The sequence below is a fragment of the Nerophis lumbriciformis genome, linkage group LG38 (assembly GCF_033978685.3).
Source record: "Nerophis lumbriciformis linkage group LG38, RoL_Nlum_v2.1, whole genome shotgun sequence".
In the NCBI taxonomy this organism is placed as follows: Eukaryota; Metazoa; Chordata; class Actinopteri; order Syngnathiformes; family Syngnathidae; genus Nerophis; species Nerophis lumbriciformis.
In genome coordinates, this window is record NC_084585.2 from 2,344,387 (window position 1) to 2,357,322 (window position 12,936).

Genomic DNA, 12,936 nt, shown 5'->3' on the forward strand with positions numbered 1-12,936 from the left:
CGGGTTATAAGCCGCACTGTCAGCTTTTGAGTAAATTTGTGGTTTTTAGGTGCGGCCAATAATATCGGCCTGCCGATATTATCGGCCGATTAATGCGTTAAAATGTAATATCGGAAATGATCGGTATCGTTTTTTTATTATCGGTATCGTTTTTTAAATTATTATTATAATTTTTTTTTATTAAATCAACATAAAAAAACACAAGATACACTTACAATTAGTGCACCAACCCAAACAACCTCCTTTCCCCATTCACACTCATTCACACAAAAGGGTTGTTTCTTTCTGTTATTAATATTCTGGTTCCTACATTATATATCAATATATATCAATACAGTCTGCAGGGATACAGTCCGTAAGCACACATGATTGTGCGTGCTGCTGCTCCACTAATAGTACTAACCGTTAACAGTTCATTTTACTCATTTTCATTCATTACTAGTTTCTATGTAACTGTTTTTATATTGTTTTACTTTCTTTCTTATTCAAGAAAATGTTTTTAATTTATTTATCTTATTTTATTAATTTTTTTTAAAAGTACCTTATCTTTACCATACCTGGTTGTCCAAATTAGACATAATAATGTGTTAATTCCACGACTGTATATATCGTTTGATATCGGTATCGGTAATTAAAGAGTTGGACAATATCGGAATATCGGATATCGGCAAAAAGCCATTATCGGACATCCCTACTTGCCTTATGTACGGTACTTTGTAATGCAACTTGTGTACCTTATTTGGTGATTGGTAGTACACGACTTAGTTGGCTATAGGAGGGTTGCATATGACGTCATGTCCGCTTGTCTTCTTCGCGGCTTAAGTCGCGCAGTGTCAAGCAGATTGAGCGTAGCATTAAAACAAGTGAGTGTTGAGTTTGAGCAGAAATACCGTCCCGAAAGAAGTGGTTCATAAAGGTATTAAAGTCGGGGGGAAAAAACGAAAGTGTGTCGAAGGAAATGGCTCTTAAACATATCACTTTCATCATCTTGTGGAATACAATCGGACCATGATCGTGTCTGCAGCGATCACTTTGTAAAATGTTTGTTTGAACATCTGTTTTTTTTTATAAACTTTCTGTGATGCAATCAAGTTTATTCTCTACTACATTAGTAGTGTCTGAGAGCAGCACTAAACGTAAAGAAAGGACTAGAAATCACATTAGTTGGTGTTCTTTTGTGGCTGCTATGCCTAAATATAACTGCGAAGACTAGGTTGAGCAAATAAACTAACGTCATGTTAAGTAAGTCCTAGTAATAAATATTGTGATTGTTGGTCCAATCAACTGTATTTTCATTGTTAATTTTCGAAACAGAAGCTAAAAGCTTAGTTGTTGTGCAGGAAAGACAAGTACTTTATTCAACACAGATGACCAAATTATAGCATCTTTAGTGATATGTGTTAGTATCAGAGGTGGGTAGTAACGCGCTACATTTACTCCGTTACATCTACTTGAGTAACTTTTGGGATAAATTGTACTTCTAAGAGTAGTTTTAATGCAACATACTTTTACTTTTACTTGAGTATATTTATTGAGAAGAAACGCTACTTTTACTCCGCTACTTTTATTTACATTCAGCTCGCTACTCGCTACTAATTTTGATCGATCTGTTAATGCACGCTTTGTTTGTTTTGGTCTGTCAGACAGACCTTCATAGTGCCTGCGTTTCAACAAATACAGTCACTGGTGACGTTCACTCCCTTCCACCAATCAGATGCAGTCACTGGTGACGTTGGACCAATCAAACAGAGCCAGGCGGTCACATGACCTGACTTAAACAAGTTGAAAAAGGTATTCGGGTGTTACCATTTAGTGGTCAATTGTACGGAATATGTACTGTACTGTGCAATCTACTAATAAAAGTTCCAATCAATCAATCAAAAGTGTGAAGGAAAAAAGATCCTTTTTTTATTTCAACCGTACATCCCGTCAAAAGTCTAAAGATTGGCTGCACAGTTCCTGTCTTCACAATAAAAGTGCCGCTCCATCGCGCCTGCGCTTTCAAAACAAGAGTCTCCGAAAGCCAGCGCAAACAAGCTAGCAAGCTACGGAGTTTGCCGCCAATGTATTTCTTGTAAAGTGTATAAAAACGAATATGGAAGCTGGACAAATAAGATGCCAAAAACCAACCACTTTCATGTGGTATTAGACAGAAAGGAGGAACTTTTTTTCTCCTCCATTTGAAAACGAGGACGTTATCATCACTACTGTCTGATTCCAATCAATGCAAGTCATCAGAATCAGGTAATACACCAACTTATATTCTTGTCTTCATGAAAGAAAGGAATCTATATGTGTTAAACATGCATGTATATTCATTAAAACACCTTTAACATGCAAACAAAAACGGCAAAATAAATACATATAAATTATATACTGTATATATCAATGTATGTATATATATATATATATATGTGTGTGTATATATATATATATATAATATATACATTATGTATATGTGTGTATATATATATATATATGTGTGTGTGTGTGTGTGTATATATATATGTGTGTGTATATATATATATATAAATATATATATATATATATATATATGATATGTGTGTGTATGTTACTCATCAGTTACTCAGTACTTGAGTAGTTTTTTCACAACATACTTTTTACTTTTACTCAAGTAAATATTTGGGTGACTACTCCTTACTTTTACTTGAGTAATAAATCTCTAAAGTAACAGTACTCTTACTTGAGTACAATTTCTGGCTACTCTACCCACCTCTGGTTAGTATTAATAAACTATATGAATAAATCTCTTGTAGGCTCAACAGCATATACCGTACTGAATTTTGATATTGCTAGCAAACATTTCTGAACAACAGGAACTTCACATCATAAAAAAACTGCAGACATGAATTGTAAATGAGACTAATATTAGTAGCAGGACATCAACTTCATACAAACTTTTTTTTTTCTCATTAGCGTCACAATCACAGCAGCACGGCACTCGTTATGTCAATCAAATACATGATTTAGCAATGCAGGAATAAGTCCAACTTTGTCTTTCACGGAATAATGCTTACATGATGGGCCTTCAATCTTTTCTTCTGTAAATACCGTGAGTGTCAAGTGAAGTGAGGTAGCAGTAATTTTGGTCATGATAAATGGTTTAAATCTTTCCTTTTAAATATCAAAAAATCCACTCCATTACATTTAAAATACTGTTTCATGATTATTTGTATATTTGCCTCTGAACCTTTCAAAAGACGCCTAAATCTGCGCTGGTTCAGGTAAATACACAGTAGCCTAATGGGGCTTAGACCATCATCGCCCGAAACCCTTTAGAAGTGCCTGGATGTGCCTCTCGGTCACGTGATTGAAACCACCTGTTTTCTTTGTTCCATAATTAAGCCACTGTGAAGTGGGATGCCAGAGGTACAGTGGCTTGAACGTTTGAAATGACTCACAGTTACAGTACTTCTCTCACAGTATGGTATAAAGCAGGGTTTCTTAACCTTTTTGACTTCGGGGCCCAACTTTCCCACCACAGAGGGGCCCACTCAAATATCATCACTGAATTAGTAATCTTACGCTTGATTTTAATTGTATTCAATAATTATATCTAAAGTAATTTACAATCTTGTGAAATGATATGAAACCATGTGTTTATCACAAAGATTATTATTTATTTAACACATGAACCTTAGGCTTAGGTTTGGTTGATTAGAAAAATAAGTACCGTATTTTCCGCACCATAAGGCGCCCTGGGTTATAAGCCGCGCCTTCAATGAACGGCATATTTCAAAACTTTGTCCACCTATAAGCCGCCCCGTGTTATAAGCCGCATCTAACTGCGCTAAAGGAATGTCAAAAAAACAGTCAGATAGGTCAGTCAAACTTTAATAATATATTAAAAACCAGCGTGATGTGGGCGCGCATGGAGTTGTATATCAACATGGACGGAGCTGCGTGAAAAAAGCCACCCGGCCTCTTCGCGTAAACTTACCTTAACCACTCGCTCATCTTTTCTTCATCCATCCCTTCGAGTTAGCTTTTATGATGACGCCGGCTGGAAAGGTCTCTTTTGGCAAGGTCTTCCTTTTGAATATCACCATGGGTGGAAGTTTCTGGCCATTAGCATGGCAAGCTAGAACCACAGTGAAGGATGACTTCTCATTCCCTGTGGTGCGAATATTCACCGTACGTGCTCCCGTTGTATCCACAGTGCGGTTCACAGGAATATCAAAAGTCAGTGGAACCTCGTCCATGTTGATAATGTTCTCTGGCCGGATCTTTTTTTCAGCTATCTTGTTTTTACAATATGCACGGAAAGTAGCCAGCTTTTCTTGAAAGTCTTTAGGCAGTTGCTGTGAAATAGTAGTCCGTGTGCGGATGGAGAGATTGCGTCTTTTCATGAACCGGATCCCTGTCGCTTAGTAGGAGCCATTTTGTGGTCTTTACAGATGTAAACACACAAAGGAAATGAAACGTAATATCCGCGCGCTTTTTCTTCTTCTACGCGGGCGGGTGGTTGCTTACAGTAGAAGAAGAAGCGCTTCCTGTTCTATGGGGGCGGGTGCTTACCTTGGCGGTTGCTTGCGTAGAAGAAGAAGCACTTCCTCTTCTACGGGGAAAAAAGATGGCGGCTGTTTACCGTAGTTGCGAGACCGAAACTTTATGAAAATGAATCTTAATATTAATCCATATATAAAGCGCACCGGGTTATAAGGCGCACTGTCAGCTTTTGAGAAAATTTGTGGTTTTTAGGTGCGCCTTATAGTGCGGAAAATACGGTACTAACCAAATATACTGCATAAGAAGGGACTCGTAAATAATGCTGAAAATGTTTTTTTTACATACAATTATCTTATGCCAAAATAAATAAACTAAATGAATCATGAATTTGTTTCTTAACCAATGTGTCAATAAATTAAAGTGTAAATGAAAATACAGCTTTACCACTTTAGTCATAATTTTTGCACTTAAGAAACTTCTTGATGTCTTTAGCGCCATACTCTCCTGTTTGTTTGATATTGTCATTACTGCCACTAGTGGTGGACACGTGTATTACAACATAGTACCACTGTGGCCCATATGGACCTCAGCTAAGAAACAGATATTTTTTTGGCGGTCCTCTATGGTTAAGAAAACTCTGGTACAAGGTATCCATGCAGGTGGCCGGACGTTCCCCCAAAAAGCGCAGGGTTTGTACGGTCAAAACCTGGAATAGTCATAAAAAATAATAAGGTTTGGAACAATCATGGAAATATATCTAAGGTTTCATTAATCCCAAAAAAAATCCATGTGTATACGCGCAGTAAATTGCTATGAACCGTCATGATATGACATGGTGGTGTTTTTAGTCTTGTGGGCTTGCAAGCGCCTACAGACTGCAGGCACGCCCACGAGCCACTTACTTCTGCTATTGAGTTAACATTGCTGGAAAAAATGCCCACAAAGTGCATCTTTAATAATATATAGCTTTTTTAGGTTCAATGCAATTTGTAGCTGGCAAGATACACTGGGATAGCGTAGGATAGGAGTGATGAAAACAAACTGTGCAGTGAAGCATTTGTCATTTTCAATAGAGGCGAGGCAGCGCTTCTTAGCCACTTGAAGAGGGAAAAAGCATTCAACTGTAGCCACACTACCTAGCAACACCATATGTGAGTTTATGATAGCTGATGCTGTGAAGACAGCCAACAACACTTATACAGTTTCCACAGCAACAAGGCAGAGCACTATGGACGTTTTTGAGAAGTCCTCAAATCCAAGATACCGTGGGCACTAAAATGCGTGAATTCATGCTACTCATTCAAGTCAGCTGAGGACACAAGCTGTCCTGGAAAGCCAGATTGCAGCCAAATGTAACTGTGGTGAGAACAAGTGTGCCGAGGTCTGTACTTTTGGGCTTGCTCTGCATGTTCAAAAACTGACAGTGTCATTAGTGTCCCAATAAAAGGCATATCTAGTGCTGTTTGACAAAAGCATACCTGCCAACTACTCCGGTTTCCCGTAATTAGTACGGTTTTCATCAACCTATTTCGGGTTACGGTTGCAGTGATAAAAAAATACGGTTTTTCATTAATTAAAAAAAATAAAAATGTTTTAAGTTTTATTCACGAAATCGCGTAACAACAATGACAATCGACACTGCTTCCCGTAACTTCCTATCGAGCCATTCCGAATGCCATGCGCGAGGCTATTTATAGCACCACTGCCAAGCACGAGGCACCAGTTGCCATTGTTTCCAAACGAGCGAACGATCATGGAATCAGCCGGAGAAAAATCGCAAAACGAGTCTTAAACCGAAAAGAAAACTGCAGTCATTCCGTGAAGAATATTCAAAAGCCTATCCGGGAATAATTATCCGTTCCAAAAAGGGTGAAAACTACGCGAATTGCACCTTGTGCAGACAAGATTTTTCGATCGGACACGGAGGAATTAGCCATGTAAAAGACCACGTTGGGACAAAAAAACACAAGTCTAATGCCGTTGCTAGCGATACAAGTGGAAAACTTTCAATGTTTTTCGGATATTAGCCACAAAAAGGTAATGACACCAATGTTATCTATTGGAATTGTTTAGTACTGTTATACTGTTAAAAGTGTTTATACTATTTATGCTTTCAAGTCCAAGTTGAAGAAATCTTGTTAAATGTTGACAGCATAACTACCAAAATACAGAAGTATGTCCTTAATATTTTTGCAGTGCTATTTCTGTTGAAAAGTTCAAATGATTACATTAGAGATGTGATGTGCCACTTTTCAAGTGTCTGATGGCTTCAATTAATTTTCATTCATTTTTCATATTTTGAATTCTTTTGAAAGGCTTACAAAAAAACTACATTTGAATTGTAATTCCATGCTATTGACAGGACTATTAATTTTAATGAAGTTAGCTTACCATGTTTACAGTATGATAATTGTGATAGAAATGTGAATTTTAGGCACAGAATATTTTTTACAATTGAACAAGGCAGTAGATTATACAAGCTTGGACAGAAAGTTAATAATGACACCAATTTTTTTTTTTAATGGAATTGTTTAGTACTGTTTTACCATTTGTTTACTGTAAAAAGTGTTTATACTGTTTATACTTTCAATGAACAAATTGAAGTCTTGTGAAAGGTTGACAGGATAACTGGCATTAACTGTCAAAATAATTTCAAACTATTGAAGTTAGTTTACAGAATAAACATGTCAATCAACCCATATGATTTTTGCTGTAATATTTTTGTTTTGAAAAGTCACTGTGACTGATGTTTTTGTGACTGTGATGGTTTTAGCAACATTTTAACCTGTCTGAATGCTAATACCGTATTTTCCGCACCATAAGCCGCCCTGGGTTATAAGCCGCGCCTTCAATGAACGGCATATTTCAAAACTTTGTCCACCTACAAGCCGCCCCGTGTTATAAGCCGCATCTAACTGCGCTAAAGGAATGTCAAAAAAACAGTCAGATAGGTCAGTCAAACTTTAATAATATATTAAAAACCAGCGTGATGTGGGCGCGCATGGAGTCGTATATCAACATGGACACGGAGCTGCGTGAAAAAAGCCACCCGGCCTCTTCGCGTAAACTTACCTTAACCACTCGCTCATCTTTTCTTCATCCATCCATCCCTTCGAGTTAGCTTTTATGATGACGCCGGCTGGAAAGGTCTCTTTTGGCAAGGTCTTCCTTTTGAATATCACCATGGGTGGAAGTTTCTGGCCATTAGCATGGCAAGCTAGAACCACAGTGAAGGATGACTTCTCATTCCCTGTGGTGCGAATATTCACCGTACGTGCTCCCGTTGTATCCACAGTGCGGTTCACAGGAATATCAAAAGTCAGTGGAACCTCGTCCATGTTGATAATGTTCTCTGGCCGGATCTTTTTTTCAGCTATCTTGTTTTTACAATATGCACGGAAAGTAGCCAGCTTTTCTTGAAAGTCTTTAGGCAGTTGCTGTGAAATAGTAGTCCGTGTGCGGATGGAGAGATTGCGTCTTTTCATGAACCGGAAACCTGTCGCCATTTTGTGGTCTTTACAGATGTAAACACACAAAGGAAATGAAACGTAATATCCGCGCGCTTCTTCTTCTTCTTCTACGCGGGCGGGTGGTTGCTTACAGTAGAAGAAGAAGCGCTTCCTGTTCTACGGGGAAAAAAGATGGCGGCTGTTTACCGTAGTTGCGAGACCAAAACTTTATGAAAATGAATCTTAATATTAATCCATATATAAAGCGCACCGGGTTATAAGCCGCACTGTCAGCTTTTGAGTAAATTTGTGGTTTTTAGGTGCGGCTAATAGTGCGGAAAATACGGTAATCATTTTGCTTCGGGGGGCGAACCTGAACCCCCCACCAGGACTTTGTCCTGGACCTACCAGGGCCTGCGGCCCCTGGACCCTGGCTACTAGGTTTTTCTGATTTCAAAAGTTGGCAGGTATGCAAACGCCTAAATCACCCTTTGTCCACCAAATGGATTTATTCATGAGGCTGTGGGATGAGAAGAATTAAAGACTAGATATGTTGGAACGGAAATGTGAGAAAATGTATCCAAGTGTGCCTGTCTGGTGTTTTTTTTTGGTTTTTGAGCTGCACCATACATTTCAGACATAAACTTAATTTGACTTAGTTTTAATTTGTTTTCTGCGGTCCCATTTAGATAAAATTATTTATTCGAAAAAGTCATGGAAAATCTTTGGTGAAAAAAGTGTAAGAACCTAGAGATCATTGTTTATGCAATTCACATGCTTATTATTTAGGAGTATCTACACTTCTGTTGCAGGGTGTGTGTGTTGAGCTTGTTTGGAGACGAGTATTCCTGTCAGTGTTGCGTGTCGTGCACATGCTCATCGAGTATGTCTGCTGCGTATTTCCCTCAGCTAATGGAGGTGACTGGCAAGAACCAGGATGAATGTATGGTCGCGCTCCATGACTGCAACGAGGACGTGAGCAGAGCCATCAACTTCCTCCTGGAGAGCACCTCGGACATGGTAGGTGTTGAGGAGTTAAGGGCGGGGGTCGACAACCCAAAGCGTTGAAAGAGCCATATTGGACCAAAAATACAAAAAACTAATCTGTCTGGAGCCGCAAAAAATGAAAAGCCGTATTTAAGTGTTATAATGAAGGCAACACATGATGTAAGTGTCTATATTAGATATATTAGCCTACTATCAAAATGACTTTAAAAGTCTTATATACAGGTAAAAGCCAGTAAATTAGAATATTTTGAAAAACTTGATTTATTTCAGTAATTGCATTCAAAAGGTGTAACTTGTACATTATATTTATTCATTGCACACAGACTGATGCATTCAAATGTTTATTTCATTTAATTTTGATGATTTGAAGTGGCAACAAATGAAAATCCAAAATTCCGTGTGTCCCAAAATTAGAATATTACTTAAGGCTAATACAAAAAAGGGATTTTTAGAAATGTTGGCCAACTGAAAAGTATGAAAATGAAAAATATGAGCATGTACAATACTCAATACTTGGTTGGAGCTCCTTTTGCCTCAATTACTGCGTTAATGCGGCGTGGCATGGAGTCGATGAGTTTCTGGCACTGCTCAGGTGTTATGAGAGCCCAGGTTGCTCTGATAGTGGCCTTCAACTCTTCTGCGTTTTTGGGTCTGGCATTCTGCATCTTCCTTTTCACAATACCCCACAGATTTTCTATGGGGCTAAGGTCAGGGGAGTTGGCGGGCCAATTTAGAACAGAAATACCATGGTCCGTAAACCAGGCACGGGTAGATTTTGCGCTGTGTGCAGGCGCCAAGTCCTGTTGGAACTTGAAATCTCCATCTCCATAGAGCAGGTCAGCAGCAGGAAGCATGAAGTGCTCTAAAACTTGCTGGTAGACGGCTGCGTTGACCCTGGATCTCAGGAAACAGAGTGGAAGCACTTCCCGTAAAAGGAAAGACAATGCAGTGAGCGCACATGTCCAAAAGATGGTGCCATACAACAAACAAAACTCATTCTCAGTGTATTTGCTTATTTTTTTATTTTGGAAACTTTTTATTATGTTCGTCACCAAAGAAAATTCCATAAATTAGCCGCAACATTTTATTAGCCGCAGGGTTCAAATCTTCGTCGCGGCTTATAATTAGACAATTTTAGGTAGTTTATTTTTAGACCGGCCAATGAAAAAGTGCCAGAAAAAAACGGACATTCATTAAGTTTTTGTTTCACACGTCACAGCGTTATTGTGGGGATCTTGAAACTGAAATACTGTGGTATCTACAATACTGTTATATCCATATCAATGAACATTGTGTATGAATCATGAAACCCTCATCCATTGTTGGCTCACTCTACTTTGTTCCGTGTGTAGACCTCATGGGAGACTGTAGGCAAGAAGAAGCCGCTGACAAAGGAGGGTGCCTCAGAAAGCAAGGAGAACAAGGAGAACCGGGAGAAGAAAGGCGAGAGAGAGGCCAGCAAAGGCCGTGCGGGTTCCAACCGCAGGGGCAAAGGGGCCAATCGAAGCCGGCAGGGTACAGTACTTCATCTTGATGAGATTCAAGTTGTGATCCATGGCATGATGTTGCCACCAGTCGCTACGTTTCCATGCACTAAATTTGTCTGATTTCTCAAATAGTTAGTTTTTTGTATTTTGACACCTTCGTGTGAAGTCCATGCACTTTCTCTAACGCAGGCCTGGGCAATTATTTTCACTCGTGGGGGGCAAATTTAGAGAAAAAGATGTGTCTGGGGGCCGGTATATCTATTTTAAGGAACACTAATACAAAAGCTCACAATAATAATTTCAATAATTTCAGACCGCCTGAAAAAACAGAATGGAATTTTAAATTTTTTTACTGAATGAGACACCCAGAATGTACATGAAAATAAAGAATGTTACAATATTAACTATGGAGGATAAAACACTGAATATTGACAACATATGAACGTCACACCCCCTCTCCATCCACATATTTTACAATAAAGCGAAACGCAACAAAAATGCAACAAACACAGCAAAATATGAACATGAGGGGTAAAAAACCCCCACCTACAATCTGATATATGTGATATATCACTAAACTTTACAACTTTGTTGTAAAAATCTCCTTCCACGTCTGTCCCTGACACCCACATTTCACACTCTGTGGAAACACTCCCCACCCACACTGCTTGGTGCCTCGTCTGAGCTGCTGTCACTTACATTACCATAGTAACTAATTACATTACCATAGTAACTAATTACATTACCATAGTAACTAATTAGATCAGAATCAGAATCAGAATCAGCTTTATTGTCATTACGCAAGGTAACGAGATTGAGGCCATTCCATACAGTGCGATGTGTGCATGCTAGAAAAACAATGTGCAAATATATAAAAATATAAAAAATGTAGAAGTGCAATGAATATGGTGTGAAATTAATATATACATGAAAAAAAACAAAACAAAAACAGGGTGGTTGGTGGAATGGGTTATTGCACCGAAGAGAAGGCAGTTATGAGGGACAATGGGGCAGTCCGTTCAGGATGGTTATGGCCCTGGGGAAGAAGCTGTTCTTTAGCCTGTTTGTTTTGGTTTTAATGCACCTGTAGCGCTTCCCAGAGGGCAGCAGGTGGAACAGGTCAGAGCCAGGGTGGGTGCTGTCCTTGATGATGGCACTGGCTCTGTTGAGGCAGCGGGAGGTGTAGATGTCCGTCAGAGAGGGGAAAGGGCGGCCGATGATCTTCTGAGCCGTCTTGACCACTCTTTGCAGCCTCTCCCTGTCTGCTGCAGTGCAGCTGCCGTACCATACCGTAATACAGTAGGTCAGCAGGCTCTCGATGGACGAGCGGTAGAAGGTCAGCAGCAGGTCAGGCTTCAGGTTGTACTTCCCGAGGACTCTAAGGAAGTGTAGCCGCTGCTGAGCCTTCTTGATGATTGATGTGGTGTTGACTGTCCAGGAGAAGTCATTAGAGATGTGGACTCCAAGGTACCTGAAGGTGTGGACCCTCTCTACACGCTCGCCGTTGTTGTAGAGGGGGGCAGGGTCGGTGCTGCTCCTCCTGAAGTCGACGATGATCTCTCTGGTCTTGCTGGTGTTGAGAGCGAGGTTGTTCTCCGAAGACCAGGCCGTCAGCTTCAGGACCACCATAGTAACTAATTAGATGACCATAGTAATTAGTATATCATGCAAAAGCGCAGATTCCAAGCATGTAAAGACTTAGTATAGTTGAAGACTTACGGTCATTAGGAAACATGAGTGCACATCATAATGGCAGCTACACTTTACATCTTAAAGATCTAAAAAAAATTATTTGGAAATGTCTGGGCCTTAATTTGCCCAGGTCTGCTCTAATGCCACTATTGGTCATACACTGGGCAGGGGGCACTTATTTCCGTTTAGCGCGGTTAATTAATTTATTTTCTGGTTGACCTACATGACGTCACACTGGGCATCTGTGGCTGTTGTGGACTGTCTTGCCAGTTGTGCGGAAAGTGAATCAGTTGGCTTGCACAAATGCAGCGTGAAGAGGTTTGTGTACTCTTTATTATTCCCCTTTAATATACTCGCTTCATTCTATTTCACATCATTCGTATTTTGTTCGGGAGTCCGAATTAAGCCGGCATTCTATATTTCCTTAGCTACGTTCCAAAATAAATCTTTCTTTTTTTCTACCTTCGATGCACTTCAAAATGTTCTGTTTTTTTAATTTGTGAAGCAAATAAACAATCTCCTCTTTATAACAATTGTTGCTAGGTTTTTATTGAATGCTATCTGCTTCCGGGTGGTTCCCCGCCCCTTGAGGCGCAATACCGTATTTTTCGGACTATAAGTCAGTTTTTTGTCCGGGGGTGCGACTTATACTCAGGAGTGACTTATGCGTGAAATTATTAACACATTACCGAAAAATATCAAATAATTTTATTGATCTCATTCACGTAAGAGACTAGACGTATAAGATTTCATGGGATTTAGCGATTAGATTGTTTGGTAAACGTATAGCATGTTCTATATGTTATAGTTATTTGAATGACTCTTACCAT

The 12,936-nt window shown here is 39.3% G+C and overlaps 1 protein-coding gene across 4 annotated transcripts in view; it reads left to right on the plus strand.

Moving 5' to 3' along the window:
• ubap2a (ubiquitin associated protein 2a) overlaps positions 1 to 12,936 on the plus strand; it is a 79,240-nt gene that overhangs the window by 14,101 nt on the left and 52,203 nt on the right. For all 4 annotated transcript variants that reach the window (XM_061932378.1, XM_061932379.1, XM_061932380.1 and 1 more), the window contains 2 exons: positions 8,829 to 8,939; positions 10,280 to 10,442. In XM_061932378.1, coding sequence (XP_061788362.1) covers positions 8,829 to 8,939; positions 10,280 to 10,442 — 274 coding nt within the window. The remainder of the gene's footprint in view (positions 1 to 8,828; positions 8,940 to 10,279; positions 10,443 to 12,936) is intronic.